Source organism: Herpailurus yagouaroundi, unplaced genomic scaffold (genome assembly GCF_014898765.1).
Source record: "Herpailurus yagouaroundi ecotype Mexico unplaced genomic scaffold, PumYag 194, whole genome shotgun sequence".
Classification (NCBI taxonomy): Eukaryota; Metazoa; Chordata; class Mammalia; order Carnivora; family Felidae; genus Herpailurus; species Herpailurus yagouaroundi.
In genome coordinates this window covers 2,936,162-2,960,801 of record NW_024412425.1, presented here as the reverse complement: position 1 = coordinate 2,960,801, position 24,640 = coordinate 2,936,162, and the positions used below count along the sequence as shown (strand labels likewise).

General features: G+C 38.3%; 2 protein-coding genes across 16 annotated transcripts in view; one reads left to right on the top strand and one right to left on the bottom strand.

Moving 5' to 3' along the window:
* Positions 1-24,640, top strand: part of LOC121011357 (zinc finger protein 30 homolog) — a 173,586-nt gene that overhangs the window by 54,112 nt on the left and 94,834 nt on the right. For 11 of the 12 annotated variants that reach the window (XM_040445630.1, XM_040445634.1, XM_040445631.1 and 8 more), the window contains one exon: positions 546-3,373. In XM_040445630.1, coding sequence (XP_040301564.1) covers positions 546-2,239 — 1,694 coding nt within the window. In that variant the 3' untranslated portion in view covers positions 2,240-3,373. Of the gene's footprint in view, positions 1-545; positions 3,374-24,640 lie in introns of those variants that run through there. The other variant, XM_040445641.1, reaches the window with a different exon arrangement.
* Positions 13,188-24,640, bottom strand: part of ZNF790 (zinc finger protein 790) — a 33,778-nt gene continuing 22,325 nt past the window's right edge. The window contains exons 5-7 of one of the 4 annotated variants that reach the window (XM_040445698.1): positions 24,153-24,240; positions 23,223-23,257; positions 20,081-20,128 (exon numbers count right to left, since the gene is read on the bottom strand). In XM_040445698.1, coding sequence (XP_040301632.1) covers positions 23,251-23,257; positions 24,153-24,240 — 95 coding nt within the window. In that variant the 3' untranslated portion in view covers positions 20,081-20,128; positions 23,223-23,250. Of the gene's footprint in view, positions 14,079-20,080; positions 20,129-20,174; positions 20,355-23,084; positions 23,258-24,152; positions 24,241-24,640 lie in introns of those variants that run through there. The other 3 variants (XM_040445700.1, XM_040445701.1, XM_040445697.1) reach the window with 3 other exon arrangements.

The following is a 24,640-nucleotide window of genomic DNA, read 5'->3' as shown; positions in this document are numbered from 1 at the left end:
GAGCAGGGGAGGGGCACAGAGAGGGGGAGACACAGAATCTGAAGCAGGATCCAGGCCCTGAGCTGTCAGCCCTGAGCCCAATGTGGGGCTCAAAGCCAGGTGAGATCATGACCTGAGCCAACATCAGACACTTAACCAACTGAGCCACCCAGGCGTCCCTTGATAAACTTTTAATAGGACAGGTAGTAGGTCTTGTTGGTAGATTGGATATCTAACTAGACATTTGATTGAATGTTTATAGGGGAGTGTTTTTGTTATTTTACAAGTTTCTTTGGTTGGATTCTAATCTACTCCAAAGTTTGAGAACCACACACTTAAACTGTTTTCCTAATTACTTTATTCCCTATAAACTCCCCTCATTCTATGTTTTCTCCTTGTGCCTTTTGTTTTAATTGCACAAAATATTTCAGCACTGTTTAAGCCATTTGTTCTTATCAGAATTTTTATTTTACCTATCATTTTTATTTTAGAAGTTTCATTTCCCCTTGTTAAAAAAAAAAAAAAAAAAAAAAAAAGAAGGAATTTGCTCTCTTGTTATCTTACAGACTTGGAATCCAGTTGTGAGACCAAAAAGTCATCTCCAGAAAAGGGAGCTTATGAAATGGAATCACTGCAATGGGAAAATAGGAGGAAACCTATCAGCCATAATTTTGATTACAATGGTCTTAGAGATAATATGGAGGGCAAAGGCAAATTTGAGGATCAACAGGGAAGTCAGGAAGGACTTTACATGCACATGAAAATTACCTATGGAGAAAAGGCCACCCAAAGCCATTCTGTGTCACCTACTCTTCATCCGCTAAATCCTACCAGGGAAAAATTGTACAAATGTAAGGAATATGAACAAGCTTTCAGCTACCTGTCATGCCTTACTCAACATGAGAAAAGCCATAATAAAGAAAAACACTCTGAAGTTAAGAAACGTAGAAAGACCTTCAGCAAAAAGCCAACATATATTCAACATCAGAGGATTCAGAATGGTGAAAAGCCTTATGAGTGTATGGAATGTGGGAAGGCCTTTGGTCGTAGTTCTGATCTGATTCAACATCAGAAAATTCATACTAATGAAAAACCTTATCAGTGTAAGGCATGTGGGAAAGCTTTTATTCGTGGTTCACAGCTCACTGAACATCAGAGAGTTCATACAGGAGAGAAACCATATGAATGTAAGAAATGTGGAAAAGCCTTTAGTTATTGTTCACAATATACTCTCCATCAGAGAATTCACAGTGGTGAAAAACCCTATGAATGCAAGGAATGTGGGAAGTCCTTTATTCTTGGCTCTCAACTTACTTACCATCAGAGAATTCATAGTGGTGAGAAACCCTATGAGTGTAAGGAATGTGGAAAGGCCTTTATTCTTGGTTCACACCTTACTTATCATCAAAGAGTTCATACTGGTGAAAAGCCTTACAGATGTAAAGAATGTGGGAAGGCCTTTTTATGTGCCTCCCAACTTAATGAACATCAGCGAATCCATACAGGTGAGAAACCCTATGAATGTAAAGAATGTGGGAAGGCCTTTTTTCGTGGCTCACAACTTACTTACCATTTGAGAGTTCATACAGGTGAGAGACCCTATAAATGTAAAGAATGTGGAAAAGCCTTTATTTCTAATTCTAATCTTACTCAACATCAGAGAATTCATACAGGTGAAAAACCCTACAAATGTAAAGAATGTGAGAAGGCCTTCATTTGTGGCAAACAGCTTAGTGAACATCAGAGAATTCATACAGGTGAGAAACCCTTTGAATGTAAGGAGTGTGGAAAGGCTTTTATTCGTGGTGCATATCTTACTCAACATGAGAAAATTCATGGTGAGAAACATTATGAATGTAAGGAATGTGGGAAGACCTTTTTTCGTGCCACACAACTTACATATCACCAGAGAATTCATACAGGTGAGAAACCCTACAAATGTAAGGAATGTGACAAGGCTTTTATTTATGGCTCACAACTTAGTGAGCACCAGAGAATTCATAGAGGTGAAAAACCCTATGAATGTAAGCAGTGTGGGAAGGCCTTTATTCGTGGTTCACATCTTACTGAACATCTAAGAACTCATTCTGGTGAGAAACCCTATGAATGTAAGGAATGTGGGAAGGCCTTTAGTCGTGGCTCAGAACTTACTCTACATCAAAGGATCCATACTGGTGAGAAACCTTATGCATGTGTCCAATGTGGTAAAGACTTTAGACGTCATTCACAACTTACTCAACATATGAGGCTTCATAATTGAAAAAGCTTTGAATATGATTTAATATAAGAAAGGCTTCAACTGTATTCAACACCTCTGGAATATTAGAGAACCCATATTATGTTCGTAATGAATGTAGGACATCCTTTGACTTGTGCTCATAATGAACTCATTTTTAGAAAGCCTATATTAATGAATGCAGAAATAACTTCTGAAACACAGTAAACATTTATTTTCATTTTCATTTTTTTATTTTTTATTTTTAAAGTAGGCTTCATGCCCAGCACAGAGTCCAACTTAGGGCTTGAACTCACGACCCTGAGATCAAGACCTTAGCTGAGATCAAGAGTCAGACACTTAACCAACTAAGCCACCCAGGCACCCCCTATTAAACAATTTTAACAATCTCTATAGCCTTGGAATGTAATCTGAAATATATCCTTTATTGAGTACCATCTCTATTTCACCATTTCCTGTGAAATTTGAAAAGTTACTTAACCTCTCTGTGCCTCAGCTTCTTTGTGTAAAATAATGTAATGATATTACATGGATTGAATTATAGATGATTAAACACATGTAACTCCCTTTGGACAGCATCTGATACTCAGTATCTATTATTATCACTGGTATTATCATTATTATATGCTATTAGAGAAGTCAAAGGGTAGGAATATTTTAGAATACAGTAAGATATAAGCATTCTATTACCATCTATCCCTTTCTGTTTCTTGTTTGGGTTTGGTCTGGTTTTACCATCTATCCTTTTTTGAACACCAGATAATTTATTCTGTGACAGAAGCTTTAGGACATCATAAAGGCAGAAAGGCCTCCATTTTAGAGCTCATAAATTTTGCTGCACCAGATAATTCATACTGCAAAAAAACTATGGAAGAAATTCCTTTAGAGTTGTAGAGATTTTTTATAAAATCAAGGGGAGGTCATTTTTCTACAGCAAATTCCAGAAGCAGAAGTCATTTTACTACATTTTCTAATTACTTCTTTAAGGGAAAGATAATTTTTTATCAAGAAAATTATAGCCAAGTGGCTCCATTAAAATAAAACTATGTAAATTATTACTGTCTTAAATGAGAAATCAAAACAAAATTTACTAACTACAGCTTTTCTCATTATCTGTATCTGATAATATGTTGAAGAGTAAATTTTCAGATGCCCACATTTCAGAGCCTACTTCCATTGTTTTAAGTGGGGTAAATGATGCTTCTGGCCCTTTCAAGTGTCCTGATCAGTTTTCCCAAATGTAATTTAAATTCATCTTTTAAAAAATTTTTTTAAAATGTTTATTATTTGTTTTTGAGAGAGGGAGAGACAGAGTGCAACTGGTGAGGAGCAGAGAGAGAGGGAGACACAGAATCCGAAGCAGGCTCCAGGCACTAAGCTGTCAGCACAGAGCCTGATGCAGGGCTCAAGCTCACGAACTGTGAGATCATGACCTGAGCTGAAGCTGGACGCTTAACTGACTGAGCCAGCCAGGCGCCCCTAAAATATTATTTGCTACATTGATCATAATTCATTGACATATATTTGGCATATAACATATTTGCCTATTAGAAAATACTCTGAACCAGACTCTCCAAAATATGTTGAAGAGATAATAATCTCCAAAATACCATTGGAGGAGAGGACTCTGTCTCATTGCATATTGTGGTACATAACCAAATTCCCTTATTGCCAATGAATTACACTTTGAGCAAGCCGAATTAAAAGGTTGTAAGAAGACCTGCAATAAAGAAAATATTACCATTATTCAACACAGTTTCCCAGTCCTGACCATGAATTCTTTCCCCTCCATAATATTTACTATCTTTGGGTTATGAACACACTTTGAGAAATCCATTGCTGACCAAAAAGAAAAATTATAAGAGAAAATTTAAGGCATTATGGAAGTTAGTGAAATTTAGTGGGTGGTGCAGTTACTTTTGTGTTCTAAAATTAATCAGTACACTATACAAGAAGAGTCCCTCTAGCTCAAGTTTTCACAACCCCTTCCCTATTCTCTCATCATCTAGATTGATTTAATTAGATTTTTATTCTTGATGCTGTTGTTATAAGACTGTTGAGCCTGGGTGGCCCAGGCAGTTAAGCATCAGACTCTTGGTATTGGCTCAGGTGATCTCCCAGTTTCAGGAGTTTGAGCCCCACGTCCCACACGGGGAGGCTGCTTGGGATTCTTTGTCTCCCTTTCTCCCTGTCCCTCCCCAACTTGCGCTATCTCTGTCTCTCTCAAAATAAATAAAAAACTTTTTAAAAAAGATGGTTTAATATGAAACTTGAATGAATATTATCTCAGTACTTTATTTCATAAATCATTTTGAAACTAAGAGTTTCCCTATTGAGGTAATGGTGAGGGGATAGGAATGTACACTAATCAAAGAATTCATAAAGACAAACAGGTTGTGGTTGCTATACTGCCTTAGTTGCTACTTTGAGGTGTACTGATACCATCATACCTGTTCAATTTAAGCTTTATTTTCCCTACATGCATACAATTCTTTTCAAAGGTCACTACATTCCTCTTACAAAGTTATGTAACAAAGTTTACCCCATACCAAAGTTACAGTGTAAATTAAAAAGAATCACATTCACTATTGCTCATCCATCTACTGTTAAAACTTTGGTTTTCATCTTGTCATGTTTCCTTCTATTCTCAAATATGGTCCACATTTGAGTCTAACAAAAGTATGTTTTAATGAGATAGCTACCCACTCATCTGTAACTTGTTTTATTTTAACTTTTTATTGTAGAACATACCAAACGTAACAAAAATAGAATAGTAAAATGAACAGACATGTACCCATCACGTTTTTATTTTTATTTTTTAATTCAAGTATAGATAACATACAACATTGCATTTTTCAATATTTATTTTGAGAGAGAGAGAGAGAGTGAGCGAGCAGGGAGGGGCAGAGGGAGAGAGAGAGAGAGAGAGAGAGAGAGAGAGAGAGAATCCCAAGTAGGCTCCACACTTAGCAATAGAGTCCAACACAGGGCTCAATCTCACAGTGAGATCATGACCTGAGCTGAAATCAAGAGTCACACGCTTAACCGACTGAGCCATCCAGACACCGAGCATCACATTTTTTTTTTTGTATATACATTTGTTTTTTTTTTTATTTATATATGAAATTTATTGCATCACATATTTTTAATAATCACTTCTATTTTACCTTTCTTGTTAATCTTCCAAATATTTTTTCCTGGAATGTTTTAAAGCCAAGCAGTATATTTTATTTTATTATTATTATTATTAATCTTTTAAGATACTTTATTTTATTTTATTTTTATGAAATTTATTGTAAAATTGGTTTCCATACAACACCCAGTGCTCATCCCAAAAGATGCCCTCTTCAATACCCATCACCCACCCTCCCCTCCCTCCCACACCCACCAACCCTCAGTTTGTTCTCAGTTTTTAAGAGTCTCTTATGCTTTGGCTCTCTCCCACTCTAACCTCTTTTTTTTTTTTTTTTCCTTCCCTCCCCCATGGGTTTCTGTTAAGTTTCTCAGGATCCACATAAGAGTGAAAACATACGGTATCTGTCTTTCTCTGTATGGCTTATTTCACTTAGCATGACACTCTCCAGTTCCATCCATGTTGCTACAAAGGGCCATATTTCATCCTTTCTCATTGCCACGTAGTACTCCATTGTGTATATAAACCACAATTTCTTTATCCATTCATCAGTTGATGGACATTTAGGCTCTTTCCATAATTTGGCTATTGTTGAGAGTGCTGCTATAAACATTGGGGTACAAGTGCCCCTATGCATTAGTACTCCTGTATCCCTTGGGTAAATTCCTAGCAGTGCTACTGCTGGGTCATAGGGTAGGTCTATTTTTAATGTTTTGAGGAACCTCCACACTGTTTTCCAGAGTGGCTGCACCAGTTTGCATCCCCACCAACAGTGCAAGAGCATTCCTGTTTCTCCACATCCTCTCCTGCATCTATAGTTTCCTGATTTGCTCATTTTGGCCACTCCGACTGGCGTGAGGTGATACCTGAGTGTGGTTTTGATTTGTATTTCCCTGATGAGGAGCGACATTGAGCATCTTTTAATGTGCCTGTTGGCCATCCAGATGTCTTCTTTAGAGAAGTGTCTATTCATGTTTTCTGCCCATTTCTTCACTGGATTATTTGCTTTTCGGGTGTGGAGTTTGGTGAGCTCTTTATAGATTTTGGATACTAGCCCTTTGTCCGATATGTCATTTGCAAATATCTTTTCCCATTCCGTTGGTTGCCTTTTAGTTTTGTTGATTGTTTCCTTTGCTGTGCAGAAGCTTTTTATCTTCATGAGGTCCCAATAGTTCATTTTTGCTTTTGATTCCCTTGCCTTTGGGGATGTGTCAAGTAAGAAATTGCTACGGCTGAGGTCAGAGAGGTCTTTTCCTGCTTTCTCCTAGAGGGTTTTGATGGTTTCCTGTCTCACATTCAGGTCCTTTATCCATTTTGAGTTTATTTTTGTGAATGGTGTGAGAAAGTGGTCTAGTTCCAACCTTCTGCATGTTGCTGTCCAGTTCTCCCAGCACCATTTGTTAAAGAGACTGTCTTTTTTCCATTGGATATTCTTTCCTGCTTTGTCAAAGATTGGTTGGCCATACGTTTGTGGGTCTAGTTCTGGGGTTTCTATTCTATTCCATTGGTCTATGTGTCTGTTTTTGTGCCAATACCATGCGGTCTTGATGATGACAGCTTTGTAGTAGAGGCTGAAGTCTGGGATTGTGATGCCTCCTGCTTTGGTCTTCTTCTTCAAAATTAATTTGGCTATTCAGGGCCTTTTGTGGTTCCATATGAATTTTAGGATTGCTTGTTCTAGCTTCGAGAAGAATGCTGGTGCAATTTTGATTGGGATTGCATTGAATGTGTAGATAGCTTTGGGTAGTATTGACATTTTGACAATATTTATTCTTCCAACCCATGAGCACAGAATGTTTTTCCATTTCTTTATATCTTCTTCAATTTCCTTCATAAGCTTTCTATAGTTTTCAGCATACAGATCTTTGACATCTTTGGTTAGATTTATTCCTAGGTATTTTATGCTTCTTGGTGCAATTGTGAATGGGATCAGTTTCTTTATTTGTCTTTGTGTTGCTTCATTATTAGTGTATAAGAATGCAACTGATTTCTGTACATTGATTTTGTATCCTGCAACTTTGCTGAATTCATGTATCAGTTCTAGCAGACTTTTGGTGGTGTCTATCGGATTTTCCACGTATAATATCATGTCATCTGCAAAAAGTGAAAGCTTGACTTCATCTTTGCCAATTTTGATGCCTTTGATTTCCTTTTGTTGTCTGATTGCTGATGCTAGAACTTCCAACACTATGTTAAACAACAGTGGTGAGAGTGGACATCCCTGTCGTGTTCCTGATCTCAGGGAAAAAGCTCTCAGTTTTTCCCCATTGAGGATGATGTTAGCTGTGGGCTTTTCATAAATGGCTTTTATGATGTGTAAGTATGTTCCTTCTGTCCCGACTTTCTCGAGGGTTTTTATTAAGAAAGCTTGCTGAATTTTGTCAAATGCTTTTTCTGCATCAATTGACAGGATCATATGGTTCTTATATTTTCTTTTATTAATGTGATGTATTACATTGATTGATTTGCGAATGTTGAACCAGCCCTGCATCCCAGGAATGAATCCCACTTGATCATGGTGAGTAATTCTTTTTCTATGCTGTTGAATTTGATTTGCTAGTATCTTATTGAGAATGTCTGCATCCATATTCATCAGGGATATTGGCCTATAGTTCTCTTTTTTTACTGGGTCTCTGTCTGGTTTAGGAATCAAAGTAATGCTGGCTTCATAGAATGAGTCTGGAAGTTTTCCTTCCCTTTCTATTTCTTGGAATAGCTTGAGAAGGATAGGTATTATTTCTGCTTTAAACATCTGGTAGAACTCCCCTGGGAAGCCATCTGGTCCTGGACTCTTATTTGTTGGGAGATTTTTGATAACTGATTCAATTTCTTCACTGGCTATGGGTCTGTTCAAGCTTTCTATTTCCTCCTGTTTGAGTTTTGGAAGTGTGTGGGTGTTTAGAAATTTGTCCATTTCTTCCAAGTTGTCCAGTTTTTTGGCATATAATTTTTCATAGTATTCCCTGATAATTGCTTGTATTTCTGAGGGATTGGTCGTAATAATTCCATTTTCATTCATGATTTTATCTATTTGGGTCATCTCCCTTTTCTTTTTGAGAAGCCTGGCTAGAGGTTTGTCAATTTTGTTTATTTTTTCAAAAAACCAACTCTTGGTTTCATTGATCTGCTCTACAGTTTTTTTAGAGTCTATATTGTTTATTTCTGCTCTGATCTTTATTATTTCTCTTTTTCTGCTGGGTTTAGGGTGTCTTTGCTGTTCTGCTTCTATTTCCTTTAGGTGTGCTGTTAGATTTTGTATTTGGGATTTTTCTTGTTTCTTGAGATAGGCCTGGATTGCAATGTATTTTCCTCTCAGGACTGCCTTCGCTGCATCCCAAAGCATTTGGATTGTTGTGTTTTCATTTTCGTTTGTTTCCATATATTTTTTAATTTCTTCTCTAATTGCCTGGTTGTTCTTTAGTAGTGTATTCTTTAACTCCATGCTTTTGGAGGTTTTCCAGACTTTTTCCTGTGGTTGATTTCAAGCTTCATAGCACTGTGGTCTGAAAGTATGCATAGTGTGATCTCAATTCTTGTATACTTATGAAGGGCTGTTTTGTGACCCAGTTTGTGATCTATCTTGGAGAATGTTCCATGTGCACTCGAGAAGAAAGTATATTCTGTTGCTTTGGGATGCAGAGTTCTAAATATATCTGTTAAGTCCATCTGATCCAATGTATCATTCAGGGCCCTTGTTTCTTTATTGACCATGTGTCTAGATGATCTATCCATTGTTGTAAGTGGGCGATTAAAGTCCCCTGCAATTACCACATTCTTATCAATAAGGTTGCTTATGTATGTGAGTAATTGTTTTATATATTTGGGGGCTCCTGTATTCAGCGCATAGACATTTATAATTGTTAGTTCTTCTTGATGGATAGACCCTGTAATTATTATATAATGCCCTTCTTCATCTCTTGTTACAGCCTTTAGTTTAAAGTCTAGTTCGTCTGATATAAGTATGGCTACTCCAGCTTTCTTTTGACTTCCATTAGCATGGTAAATAGTTCTCCATCCCCTCACTTTCAATCTGAAGGTGTCCTCAGGTCTAAAATGAGTCTCTTGTAGACAGCAAATAGATGGGTCTTGTTTTTTTTAATCCATTTTGATACCCTATGTCTTTTGGTTGGCACATTTAGTCCATTTACATTCAGTGTTATTATAGAAAGATATGGGTTTAGAGTCATTGTGATGTCTGTAGGTTTCATGCTTGTAGCAATGTCTCTGGTACTTTGTCTCACAGGATGCCCCTTAGGATCTCTTGTAGGGCTGGTTTAGTGGTGACGAATTCCTTCAGTTTTTGTTTGCTTGGGAAGACCTTTATCTCTCCTTCTAGTCTAGATGACAGACTTGCTGGATAAAGGATTCTCAGCTGCATATTTTTTCTGTTCATCACATTGAAGATTTCCTGCCATTCCTTTCTGGCCTGCCAAGTTTCAGTAGAGAGATCGGTCACAAGTCTTATCGGTCTCCCTTTATATATTAGAGCATGTTTATCCCTAGCTGCTTTCAGAATTTTCTCTTTATCCTTGTATTTTGCCAATTTCACTATGATATGTTGTGCAGAAGATAAATTCAAGTTCTGTCTGAAGGGAGTTCTCTGTGCCTCTTGGATTTCAATGCCTTTTTCCTTCCCCAGATCAGGGACGTTCTCAGTTATTATTTCTTCAGGTACACCTTCAGCACCTTTCCCTCTCTCTTCCTCCTCTGGAATACCAATTATGCGTAGATTATTTCTCTTTAGTGTATCACTTAGTTCTCTAATTTTCCCCTTATACTCCTGGATTTTTCTTATCTCTCTTTTTCTCAGCTTCTTCTTTTTCCATAATTTTATCTTCTAGTTCACCTATTCTCTCCTCTGCCTCTTGAATCCGAGCTGTGGTCGACTCCATTTTATTTGCAGCTCATTGATAGCATTTTTTAGCTCCTCCTGGCTGTTCCTTAGTCCCTTGATCTCTGTAGCAATAGATTCTCTGCTGTTCTCTATACTGTTTTCAAGCCCAGCGATTAATTTTATTACTATTATTCTAAATTCACTTTCTGTGGCACAAAAACAGACACATAGACCAATGGAATAGAATAGAAACCCCAGAACTAGACCCACAAACGTATGGCCAACTCATCTTTGACAAAGCAGGAAAGAACATCCAATGGAAATAAATTCACTTTCTGTTATATTGTTTAAATCGTTTTCGATCAGTTCGTTAGCTGTCGCTATTTCCTGGAGATTCTTTTGAGGGGAATTCTTCCGTTTCGTCATTTTGGATAGTCCCTGGAGTGGTGCGGAACTGCAGGGCACTTCCCCTGTGCTGTCTTGAATAACTTGCGTTGGTGGGTGAGGCCTCAGTCAGACCTGATGTCTGCCCCCAGCCCGCTGCTGGGGCCACAGTCGGACTGGTGTGTACCTTCTCTTCCCCTCTCCTAGGGGCGGGACTCACTGTGGGGTGGCGTGGCCCATCTGGGCTATTTGCAAACTGCCAGGCTTGTGGTGCTGGGGATCTGGCATATTAGCTGGGGTGGATCAGCAAGGTGCACAGGGGCGGGAGGAGCAGGCTCAGCTCGCTTATCCTTTGGTGATCCGCTTCAGGAGGGGCCCTGTGGCACCGGGAGGGAGTCAGACCCACCGCCAGAGGGATGGATCTGTAGAAACACAGCATTGGGTGTTTGCACGGTGCACATAAGTTCCTGGACAGGAACTGGTTCCCTTTGGGATTTTGGCTGGGGGATGGGTGAGGGAGATGGCGCTGGCCAGCGCCTTTGTTCCCTGCCAAGTTGTGCTCTGTCATCCGGGGCTCAACAACTCTCCCTCACATTGTCCTCCAGCCCTCCCACTCTCTAAGCAGAGCTGTTAACTTATAACCTCCCAGATATTAATTCCCGCTTGCTGTCAGAATATACTCCGTCAGGCCCCTCTGCTTTTGCAAGCCAGACTCGGGGGCTCTGCTTTGTCGGCAGGCTGCCCCTCTGCCCTGGTTCCCTCCCGCCAGTCCATGTAGCATGCACCGCCTCTCCGCCCTTCCTACCCTCTTCCGTGGGCCTCTTGTCTACGTTTGGCTCCGGAGAGCCAAGCTAGTCTTCTGGCGGTTTTCTGGGTTATTTAGGCAGGTGTGAGTGGAATCTAAGTGATCAGCAGGACGCGGTGAGCCCAGCGTCCTCCTACGCCGCCATCTTCCCTATTGTACCCAAACCAGTATATTTTATCATCTCCCCTCTACATGTTTCAGTATGTATCTTGAACAGATAAGGACTTAATTAATATCTAGTAATTTTTGAGATATTAGTGATTATAGTTGGGTTATTTGAGTCAGGATTTAAAAGACATCTGCTCATTACATTTGGTTGCTGTTTCTCTTGTACACTTGCTTTTGTCTTTTTAAAAATGCCTACAGAACAAAACAGAAACATGGTAACAGCAATGCCATGATATATCCTCTCTATTTTCTCCAGATTGAATATTCAGGTTATTTCTTTGTTGCTGCAAACCAGGCAATAAATGTCTTTATATGCTTATTCTTGCATATTTGTGTTTTTATTTCTACAGAATATATTCCTACAGATTAGACTGCTAAGTCAAAATATGTATACATTTTACATTTGTTTTAATAGATTATGCTGTTTTGAAACAGTCAGTTTACATTCTCATCATTAAAGTATGAGAGTGCTCATTCCCTATACCATCACCAGGAACAAAAAATAAAGCCAAAAGGAGCCATGATGGAATAACAGGTTTAAACAGCGACTGTGATCCTCAACAAGAAAGATACAAATTAAGTGAGCAGTATGATCACACCAACTTCCTACCTGGAGATACATTCTAGATAATGAAAAAGGTTTATCCCAAACTGAGCATGCTGGTCTATGTTGAGAAGATTGAGATCAAAGAGACTGATGTTCCTGGAAGTTGCAGAGCAGTTCCAGAGAGAAGGAAGCTGTGCAGAGAATTTCAGAAATGTGTGAAAGGGTCCTCTTCAGTCTTTCCTAACATTAAGTAGTACATGTGTAGGTTGTGATTCTACAAGTCTGAGCAAAGTGTAATCAGAGAGCTGCAAGTTGTAAAATGCCCAGAGCTGACACAGGGCAGAGATGTTTCTAATTCTGATCCTGATGATCACCCATACCATTTAGTAGATAGCCCAAAAGAGTCACACATAAGGAACAGAGGTCAACCATCTCTAAAGCACTTTAGACTTGTCCTAAACTGCTTTTTTAAAGTTTTAAAAGAATCAAGCAAGTAACCCAGCTGCCTACAGAGCAAAGCTTCTCCCTCTAAAATAAATGTAACAATAGCCACATTCAACAATGTAAATTGCGTAATGTTCATTATCTGTATAAAGAAGCCCCCCACCACGTGACACAAAACCAGAAAAAAATCAATTGGTTGGCCAAATAAAATGGCAGGGGAAATGGTATCAGTACAAAATTACTAAAGAAGCTATTATGCTTAATATGTTTAAGAATTTTTAATTTTTTTTTAATTTTTTTCAACGTTTTTTATTTATTTTTGGGACAGAGAGAGACAGAGCATGAACGGGGGAGGGGCAGAGAGAGAGGGAGACACAGAATCGGAAACAGGCTCCAGGCTCTGAGCCATCAGCCCAGAGCCCGACGCGGGGCTCGAACTCACAGAGCGTGAGATTGTGACCTGGCTGAAGTCGGACGCTCAACCGACTGCGCCACACAGGCGCCCCATTTTTAATTTTTTTAATGTTTATTTTTGAGAGAGAGACAGAGCACAAATGGGGGAGGGGTAGAGAGAGGGAGACACGGAATCTGAAGCAGGCTCCAGGCTCTGAGCTGTCAGCACAGAGCCCAATGCAGGGCTCAAACTCATGAACCACGAGAACATGACCTGAGCCAAAGTCAAATGCTTAACTGACCAAGCCACCCAGGTGCCTCTGCTTAAGAATTTTTTTAAATCCACAACATAATGAGGACAGATATAGAGGATACAAATGGAACTTCTATAAAAGAAAAATATCTGAGAAGAAAATTTTATTGGAGATTAAAAGGAGGAAGGAAAAATTCAGTGAACTTGAAAATATGTTTGGAAAAATGAAGCACAGAGAGAAAAAGACTGAAAGAAAAGAGCCTCAATGACCTGTGGACAAAATTAAAGCACGTTCTGTGTAAATGAGATGTCAGCAAGATGGTAGAATTGGATGTCCTAGGCCCTCTCTCCTCTAACAAACACACTGATACAGCAATTCATGGAAAAATTCCCTTTGTGAGAAATCCAAAAACTGAGTGAAAGCCTCTGCACCTAGGGAGAATTCAAAGCCAGACTCATCAAAACCCATAGGGAGATATGGGACACCCTTCCACCAGAGTCCAGGCACATGGTACAACATCATATGATCAGTGAGAGACTCCTGGCTACCAGCTTCACCTGGGGGTGGGGTGGGGTGGGGAAGGGGATATTTTACACATTCTGTACCTTAAATTTCCTGGGAGCTCCCAGAACACTGACTTCGGTCTTGCCAGTTGTGGAGTTCTGACAGGTCCAGTAAAATCTAGCCACTGGGTAGATAACAGAGATGGTGGGTTGGGCTGGTAGATACCATTAATCCTTACCTCTATTCAACATAAAGCAAGCCCTCAGCCCTCAGCTTTCCCATGGGGAAGAAAAGAGTTGATCTGTGTGTCCAACACTCCAGTGTTGCTAGGGCCGTCCAACGACTTGGCATTTGACTTAGTCTTACAGCTCTGAGAGGTCTGGCACAGTGTATCTACCTTTGGGAAAACAGAACAATGGTTTCAACTGATAGATGCCACAACCCCCCATTCCCAGCTCAGCACAGACTGAGTGAGCAAAAATAAGAGGCTGCCTACTTCTTCCTGGAGGTGAGAAAGAGTATATACAGGTCCCCAGGCAAAGGTGGAGATTGGCAGAGAATTTAAAAATATGATTCAACTATATACTAGATATACGTTTTAGATTCAAATATCAAATTTCAAAACAAAAGGACAGAAAAAGATACACCATGCAAACTGCAATCATAACAGAAACGGAGTGGCTATACTGTCAGATCAAACAGGCATTAAGACAAAATTACCAGAGACAAAGAGGTACACTTTATCATCAAAAAGGGCTAATCCATCAAGAAGACATAACAATCATAAGGATATATGCACCTGAGCCAACATCCCAAATGTCCATAACCAGATGAATGAAGAAACAAAATCAACTGTCCTAAATATGCTGAAAAAGCTGAAAGAAGTTGTGGAACTTAAAAGTACAATAACTGAAATGAAAAATACACTAAACACCTACTAGGATGCCTATTTTAAATTTATTTTTAAATGTTTTTATTTATGTTTGAGGGGGTGGGGGGAAAGGGCAGAAAGAATGGGAGACAGAGAATCCAAAGCAGGCTCTGTGCTGACAGCAGAGAGCTCAATGCAGGGCTCGAACTCATGAACTCAAAACTCAATCTCACAACCTGAGCTGAAGTTGGAGGCTTTTAGGGGCCCCCTAGGATCCCTATTTTAAAAATTAAAAAATAACAACTGTTGATGAGGATATGGAACAATTGGGATGCTCAGATATTGCTAGAAATTGTGTGGTTCCTATAAAAATAACTTGGTGGTTCCTCAAAAGCTAAATATAGAATTTCCATATGACCCAACAATTCCACTCAGGTATTAAAGGAATTGAAAGCAATGACTTGAATAGATACTTGTACACAAATGTTTATTGCAGCATTATACATAATAGCCAAAATGTAGAAACACCTCAAGTATCCATCAACAGAATAAACAAAATGTGGCATATATGCACAATGGAATAATATTCAGGCACAAAAAGAAATGAAATTCTTGCACGTGCTACAACATGGATTAGTGTTGAAAACATTACATTAAGTAAAATAAGCCAGACACAAAAGAACAAGTATTGTATGTTTCCACTTATATGAAATATCAAGAATAGGCAAATTAATAGATTTTCATAGAAAGTAGATTAGAAGTTATTAGGAGTTATTGCCTAATGGTTACAGTTTCTGTTTGAGGTGACGAAAAGGTTAGAAATAGCAGTGATAGTTGCACAACAATGTGATATAACTAATGTTGCTGAATTGTACATTTAAAAATGGTGAAAATGGCAATCTTATGTTGTATATATTTTACAACTTGTAAAAAGTTGGTAATGTAACCTACCAAAAATTATTACATAATACATTTTAAAAGGGTAAAGTATGTGGAATGTAAATTATATCTCAATAAAGCTATTTCAAAATTAGAAACAAACTATGAATTTAACTTAAGTAGTTGTACTTTACTATTCATATTATTTATTTAATCTTGGATGCATTAGTTAGTTCATGGTTTATAAGAAATGGTCCATTTCTTCTAAGTTGTTGAGTTTCTGTGAGTAGAATTGCTCATAATGCTCCCTTATTATCCTATCATTGTTTGCTGGATTTTTACTAATATTCTCTTACATTTCTGATGACAATCTTGCTAGAAGTTTATCAGTTTCATTGATCTTTTCTTTTTTTTTCAACGTTTATTTATTTTTGGGACAGAGAGAGACAGAGCATGAACGGGGGAGGGGCAGAGAGAGAGGGAGACACAGAATCGGAAACAGGCTCCAGGCTCTGAGCCATCAGCCCAGAGCCTGACGCGGGGCTCGAACTCGCAGACCGCGAGATCGTGACCTGGCTGAAGTCGGACGCTTAACTGACTGCGCCACCCAGGCACCCCTCATTGATCTTTTCAAAAGATGAGATTTTGGTTTATTTTTCTGTATTGTTTTTCTGTTTACAATTTCATTGATTTTAAGCTCTTTATATTTATTTCCTTCCTTCTGTTCACTTTGCATTGTTTTGCTCTTTTTCTAGTTTCTTATGGAAGGAATTTGAGTGGTATTTTTTTTTTGAGAACTTTACCCCATTTTTGATGAGCATTTAGTACTATAAATTTTTCTGTAAATTCAGATTTAATTGTATTCTACAAGTTTTCCTATGTTCTATTTTCATTTTCATTCAGTGTAACCTTTTTAAAAAACATCCCTTGAGATTTCCTCTTTGACCCAAGAGTTAAAGTGTATTGTTTAGTTTTCATGTTATCTTTCTGCTAAACAATTTCTAGTTTAATTCCTTTGCAAAGAACACAGTATGATTTCAATTCTTTCTTTGTAACATATGTATTTTTAATTTTTAATGTGTATTTATTTTTGAGAGAGCAACAAAGTGTGAGTGGGGGAGGCGCAGAGAGAGAGACACAAAATCCAAAGCAGGCTCCAGGCTCAGAGCTGAATTCATGTATCAGCTCTAGCAGGTTTTCTGGGGGAGTCTTTCAGGTTTTCCATGTAGAGTATCAAAGTGAAAGTTTGACTTCTTTGTCGATTTGGATGCCTTTTATTTTGTTTTGTTGTCTGATTGTTGAGGCTAGGACTTCCAACACTATGTTAAACAACAGTGGTGAGAGTGGACATTCCTGTCATGTTCCTGATCTCAGGGGGAAAGTTTTTCCTGATTGAGGGTGATATTAGCTATGGGCCTTTCATATATGGCTTTTATGATGTTAAGGTATGTTCCTTCTATTCCGACTTTATTGAGGGTTTTTATTAAGAAAAGATGTTGTATTTTGTCAAAATCTTTTTCCACATCTATTGACAAGATCATATGGTTCTTATCTTTTCTTCCATTAATGTGATGTATCACGTTGATTGATTTGCAGATATTGAACCAGCCCTGCAACCCAGGAATGAATCCCACTTGATCATGGTGAATAATTCTTTAAAAAAAATTTTTTTTTAAATGTTTATTTATTTCTGAGACAGAGAGAGACACAGCATGAACGGGGGAGGGGCAGAGAGAGAGGGAGACACAGAACCTGCAGCAGGCTCCAGGCTCTGAGCCATCAGCCCAGAGCCCGACGCAGGGCTCGAACTCACGGAGCGCGAGATCGTGACCTGAGCTGAAGTCGGATGCTCAACCGACTGAGCCACCCAGGCGCCCCTGAATAATTCTTTTAATATACTGTTGAATTCAGTTTGCTAGTGTCTTGTTGAGATTTCTCACATCCATGTTCATCAGAGATACTGGCCTGTAATTTTCCTTTTTAGTGGGGTCTTTGTCTGGTTTGGGAATCAAGGTGATGCTGGCTTCATAGAATGAGTCCCGAAGCCTTCCTTCTATTCTATTTTTGGAACAGCTTGAGAAGAATAGGAATTAACTCTTTCTGATTTAAATGTCTGATAAAATTCCCTTGGGAAGCCATCTGGTCCAAGACTCTTATTTGTTGGGAGATTTTAAAATAACTGCTTCAGTTTCTTCACTGCTTATGGGTCTGTTCAAGTTTTCTATTTCTTCCCATTTGAGTTTTGGTAGTGGATGGGTATCTAGGAATTTGTCCATTTCTTCCAGATTATCCAGTTTGTTGGCATATAATTTTTCATAGTTTTCTGTAATATTTGTTTGTATTTCTGTAGTGTTGTGATCTCTTTCATTTGTGATTGTATCTCTTTGAGTTCTCTCTTTTCTTTTTGAGAAGTCTGGCTAAGGGTTTACCAATTTTGTTTATCCTTTCAAAAAACCAGATCTTAGACTCACTGAACTGTTCTGTTCTTTTTTAAATTATTATTTTATATTATTTCTGCTCTAATCTTTATTTCTTTTCTTCTGCTGGTTTTGAGGCTTCTTTCCTGCTCTGTTTCTAATTGCTTTAGCTGTAAGGTTAGATTCTGTATTTGGGATTTTTCTTGTTTCTTGAGATAAGCCTGGATCACACTGTATTTTCACCTGAGGACTGCCTTTGCTGCATCCCAAAAGGTTTGGACTGTTATGTTTTCATTTTCATTTGCTTCCATATACTTTTAAAGTTCTTCCTTAATTTCCTGGTTGACCCATTCATTCCTTAGGATATTCTTTAACCTCCATGTATTTAGAGGCTTTCCAAATTTATTTTTGTGGTTGATTTCAAGTTTCATAGCGTTGTGATCTGAAAATAGGTGCATGGCATGATTTCAATCCTTTTATATTTGTTGAGGTCTGTTTTGTGACCCATTTTGAGAATGTCCCATGTGCACTCCAGAAGAATGTGCATTCTGCTGCTTTTGGATGAAAAGATCTGAATATATCTGTTAAGCCCATCTGGTCCAATGTGTCATTCAAAGCTATTGTTTCTTTACTGATTTTCTGCCTAGATGATCTGTCCATTGGTGTAAGTGGAGTATTAAAGTCCCCTACACTCACAGTATTGTTATCTATACATTTATTTATGTTCGTGATTAACTGATACATATATTTGGGTGCTTCCAAGTCGGGGCATAAACATTTATAATTGTTAGCACTTCTTGATGGATAGACCCCTCAATTATAATGACCTTCTTCATCTTTTGTTACAGTCTTTGGTTAAAATCTAGTTTGTCTGATAGAAGTATGGCTACTCTGGCTTTCTTTTTTACATACCATAGCATGATAGATGGTTCTCTATCCCTTCACTTTCAATCTGCTGGTGTCCTCAGGTCTAAAATGAGTCTCTTGTAGGCAGCATATAGATGGATCTTGGCTTTTTATTCATTCTGATACCCCATGTCTTTTGATTGGGGCATTTAGTCCATTTACATTCAGATTATTAAAAGATAAGCATTTAGTGTCATTGTGTTATCTGTAGGTTTCACGCTTGTGGTGATGATGTCTCCAGTCCTTTGTAGTCTTTTCTGCTTTCCATCCACATAGACCCCCTTAAGATCTCCTGCAGGGCTGGTATATGAACTCCTTTAGTTTTTGTCTGGGAAAAACATTTATCTCTCCTTCTACTCTAAATGACAGCCTTGCTGGACATAGAATTCTTGGCTGCATATTTTCCCTATTCAGCACATTGAATATTTCTTGCCACTCCCTTCTGCCCTGACAAATTTCAGTGGACAGATCTGCTACTACCCTTATGTGTCTACTCTTGTATGTTAAGGGCCATTTGTCCCTAGCTGCTTTCAGAATTTTCTCTTTATCTTTGTATTTTGCCAGTTTCACTATGATATGTCATGGTGTTGACCTATTTTTGTTGATCTGGGAGTTCTCTGTGCCTCCTGGACTTGGATGCCTGTTTCCTACCCCAAATTAGGGAACATCTTGCTATAATTTGTTCAAATAAATCTTCTTCCCCTTTCTCTCTTCCCCCTTCTGGAACTCCTATGATATGGATATTATTTCATTGAATCACTTAGGTCTCTAATTGTTCCCTCATCATCTAGTAACTTCCTTTCTCTACTTTTCTCAGCTTCATCATTTTCCATACTTTATCTTCTATTTCACCTATCTTTGCTGTTATTGCATCTAGCTTATTTTGCAGCTCATTTACAGCATTTCTTAGTTCACTGTGACTATTTCTTAGGTCCTTGATCTCTGCAGATTCTCTGCTGTCTTCTATGCTATTTTTCAAGCCCAGCTATTTGTCTTATGACTATTATTCTAAATTCCTGATCAGATATATTGTTTATATCTGTTCTGAGCAATTCTCTGGCTGTCATTTCTTCCTGGGATTCCCTTCGAGGATAATTCTTCTGTTGCATCATTTTGGCTAGTTTTCTGTCCTTTACATCTTCTAACAGCTTGTCATGTGTCCTGCACCTGCAAGTACTACTATATTAAAAAGGAGTGGGGGGGCGCCTGGGTGGCGCAGTCGGTTAAGCGTCCGACTTCGGCTCAGGTCATGATCTCGCGGTCTGTGGGTTTGAGCCCTGTGTTGGGCTCTGTGCTGACAGCTCAGAGCCTGCAGCCTGCTTCCGATTCTGTGTCTCCTTCTTTCTCTGACCCTCCCCTGTTCATGCTCTCTCTCTGTCTCAAAAATAAATAAATGTTAAAAAAAAATTTTTTTTAATCTTTAAAAAAAAAAAAGGGGGGGGAGGGGTCATACACTGTTCAGGGCCTGGCACTTTAGGAGGTGTTTTTGGAGTGTGTTACATGCACTCTATTATTGTGTCTTGGCTGCTTTATCTAACTACTCATAGTGGTGGATTGGACTGTCCACCAGGTGTGCTTTGATTTGTTCATTGAGGTAACCCTGGAAAAGAGGAGGAGTTGGGGGGGGGGGGGGAAGAAACCTTATCCTAAACAAAGAGAAAAATGATAGGGGAGGGAAATAAGACCAGGCAGACAGAATCAAAGAAACTATTGGGCTTAATCCAGAAAGACAGAGAGGAAAATAAAGGAGATACAGAAAAGGTAAAAAAAGGATAGAGTAAAAATGCCGGATTAAACAACCAGAACAGAAATTAAAAAAAAAAAAAAAAAAAGGAAAAATAGATAAGTATTGACCAAAAATCAAATCAGAAACTATAAGGCTGATTCTAAGGTGGGGGGGGGGGGGGAGGAGAGTAGAAAGGTAATGCAGGAAAAAGAGAAGAAGTAATAATAATAATAATTTAAAAAGAAAAAAAAACAGACTAACATACAAAACTGCAGGACAGTTGTCTGTTGGTGCCTTGGAAACAGTGGTTGTGCTGGTCTGGAGGAGGGACCAACTAGTTCAGTGAGTGTCAATCTCACCCTGGTAAATAAGCAGTTCCTGGCCTCGGAAGGGCAACATTTGGTGTAAGTGGGTCCCACCTCCACTGGAGGTGGCTGTGCTGCTCCCTGAAGCCCCACTGTGTTAGTGATGGGGAGGAAAATGGCGACACCCCAATCTCTCCTCCTCCTACCAGGTGTCCCAAACCACAGTTTATGCTGCCCTGACAGAGCAGCACAGGCTTCAGTGACCGATTTGCCCTGCTCTACAGTCTCCCCTGACTCCCCAGTGCTCGACTGGGATCCAAAACCCAATGTCTTAAAGGATCCTGCTCCATGTGGACACCCAGTTCTGAAATAGCACTCTGCTCAGTTGACAAAGGGCCTCTGGCTGGCGTCTTCAGGGTCTTTTGTCTTTGCAGGGGGCAATAAACCTTCTTCCCACAGTGCTCAAGGGAGGGGGCTTTCTCAAAGTGCACCCCTGAGAATGCTACCAAGCCCGGGGTTGGCTCCCCTCCCCCTCCCGCCCCAGGCATGTGCACCAGGACATATGCAGTCTCTTTACCACATCCAACCAAATTAAAAAAATTAATTAGTATCTAATACCCAATCCATGTTCAATTTTTCATGATTTCCTCAAAATATCTGTTCAGTTATTTGTTCCAAGTCTGGACTCGAGAATGTTCCACACTCTGAATCTGGTTGATAAGTTACCTTTAAGTCTCTTTTGAACTAAGGCAGTTCATTTTTCTCCCTCCTTACCATGCCACTCATTTACTGAAGAAACTTGGCAATTTGTCCCATAGAATTTTCCACATTCTGATTTGGCCAATTCGTGACCTTCACATACTACTCACAAGTTTTTAAACTCCTTTTATTTCCTATAAATTGGTAATTAGATCTGGAGGTTAAATTAGATTAAGATTCAGTGTTGGGAAATATAACTTAGGTAGTACTTCCTACTTCCTATGGCATCACATGAGGCATATTAATACCATGTTGTTCCAATTTAGTGTTAAGATTGGCCAACTGAAGTGTTGTCAACCTTATTGTTATCTTCTGAAATTCCCAATAACCCATTTATTATGAATTGTTGCCAATTCCATTATTTTATTAAATGATGCCAAATGTAACTTTCTAAGTCTGTCATTTCTGAACCTCCTCTTGCCAACTATTTGATTACAGCTTGTACAGAAAAATCATGATAAATACTTGGTTCTGTTCCTTACCAAAGGAAATTTGGTTCCTTACCAAAATTCTGTTCTGTTCCTTACCAAAATTTCAGAATATGCTAGTACTCTGGCAAACTCCATAACCCCCCCCTCCCCCCCTTTTTTTTTTCATTTTGAATTTAGGCAGTTTTACCTACACAGTTTCAACTCATTGCAATAGTTTCTGATGTTTAACTGATCCTATCTTTGGTCAGTTCCTTTAGGTTAATGATCCTGTAGTCTTTGATAGCTTTATTGCTTTTAGGTACAATAAGACATTTTATGATAATTATATATACATTTTCTACTGTTGACCTGTCTTATGCCATTTCTCTAAGGAGAACTTTTTCTTTTTATAGAAAATGGAATTTGAAAACTACAGTCTGGATACATGGGCAACTCATAGCTTCTAGGTCACTAATGTTTTTAAACCCTTTAGTAGGGGTGCCTGGCTGACTAAGTTGGTAGAGCATGCAACTCTCAATCTCAGGATCATGAGTTCAAGCCCCACATAGGGCATGGAGCCAACTTAAAAAAATAAATAAACCCCTTAGGTAGAAAAATAATACCAATATTACCACTAACAAAAGACTAATAAAGGCAGTTTAGATTTCTTCATATTTCTCTTTGTGCTTGAGATACAGAATTATCTTTGAGATATTCTCCTAATGGTAAGTCAAAATATTTTAACACCATTTGAAATTATTATTCTTTATGTTGTTATACCAGAACATGATGTAGAATCAAATCCACTGGTTTTGATACAGGTTTATTTTCCTTTTTGACTTAATTTTTAAAATAAAAGCTGATATGTAAAATATCTACATGGATCCAAAGTCAAAACAAAAAGAAGGTATAACCAAAGATAAACCTTTCACCCTTGCCCTCCCCTGTTGTTTCATCTTGAGATTCCTTTTTTTTTTTTCCTCAATGTGTATTTATTTTTGAGAGACAGAGACAGAGTGTGAACAGGGGAGGGGCAAAGAGAGAGGGACACAGAATCTGAAGCAGGCTCTAGGCTTTGAGCTGTCAGCACAGAGTCTGATGTGGGGCTCAAACTCATGAACCATGAGATCATGACCTGAGCTGAAGTCGGACACTTAATCTACTGAGCCACCCAGGCGCCCCGAGATTTCTTTTTTAAAGTACAGGTATATATAGTATCCTCCTCTTCTTTCACAAATATTAGTATAATAAACATATTCTGCACTTACCTCTTTTTCATTTAAGATACTCTGAAGATCACTCCCTAGAAAAACACAGATGCACAATATACTCCACTGTACATTCATATGATAGTTAATTCACCCAGTCGATTGCTGGACATCTAGGTTGTTTCCAATTTGCTGCATTTACAAATCATGTTTTTAAAAAATTCCTTAGTGTATACCATATTTTGTAATTTTATGAGTGTATCTTTGGGATAGAAATAAGGGTGCTGGTCTTATGGTAAATGCATGAGACTACACCTGGACATTGCTTAATTCCCTCCTATATGGACTGTACTATATTTTTTCATTTTCATCAGCAATTTCAGAGCTCTTATTTTTTCAGTCTTGACAATAGAGTATATTAATACCCTTTAGGATTTCTGTGCATCTGGTAGGGATGAAGTGGTATCTCAATGTAGTGTAACTTGCATTCTCATCTCAAATTTTAGAATCTTTAAGGATATTAGTCTGTGATATACTGGCAAATATCTCCAATTTTTCATTGTCCTTTATCTTTAACATGGAGTCCTATAAAAATTATTTACTTTTTTCTTTATTTCTACTTGGATTTTTGAGTCATACTTCTTAATATCTCCATTCCAGGGTTATAAAGAAATTCACCCATGTAGTATTTGCAAAGTTTCTTTCTGTTTTATTTTTAGTTTTTACATTTAGATATCTGGATTTATTGGGAATTCATCCTACTTTACACTGTCAGAGAGGAAACTGATTTTTTTCCATAAATTTCATCCAATTGTGCTAATACTAATGATTAAAAAATTCTTTCCCAAAATGAATCTAGCAGAATGGTTCCTGCAAAGAAAGGTGGTTAGGGAATGACTAAAGAATTTTTGTTATCTCTATGGTAGACTAGAGAAGACATTATCAAAATTCACAAACATACCAATGGAAAGGGGTTCAAGAAACACGTACCTCAGGCATTCAAGGAGATCCAGGAATTCACAATGAAGGAGACAAGAGCACCAGATATGCACACTGATACTAAACTCAACACAGAAGTCTAGGCCAAAAGAAAAAGGAATGGCCATAGTTATCTGTATATGGACGTCCAGAAAGCTGTTACATTTCTCAATGTAATCATCACCTTAACAAAAATAGTCAGCATGAATGAAAATGGCTGGTTTATTACAATAAAGTAATATAACAAAAAAATTTCACTTTCCCCACATGAGTTGAGAAATTCCACAGAAGACAATAATTTCAGAGGGAAGTACGTCCCTAATACTGTTTAACTACTGTTAAAGAACTGAATTATGTGCTACATACATGTACATAAACTCAATATTCTTTAACTTATGTAATACTAAAAGGTATCAAGAAAATACTCTTAGAATAAATTAAGTGCTGAACTGGTAAAGTACATCTTCATCAATGATACACCTTGCTGTTATGCATAAACT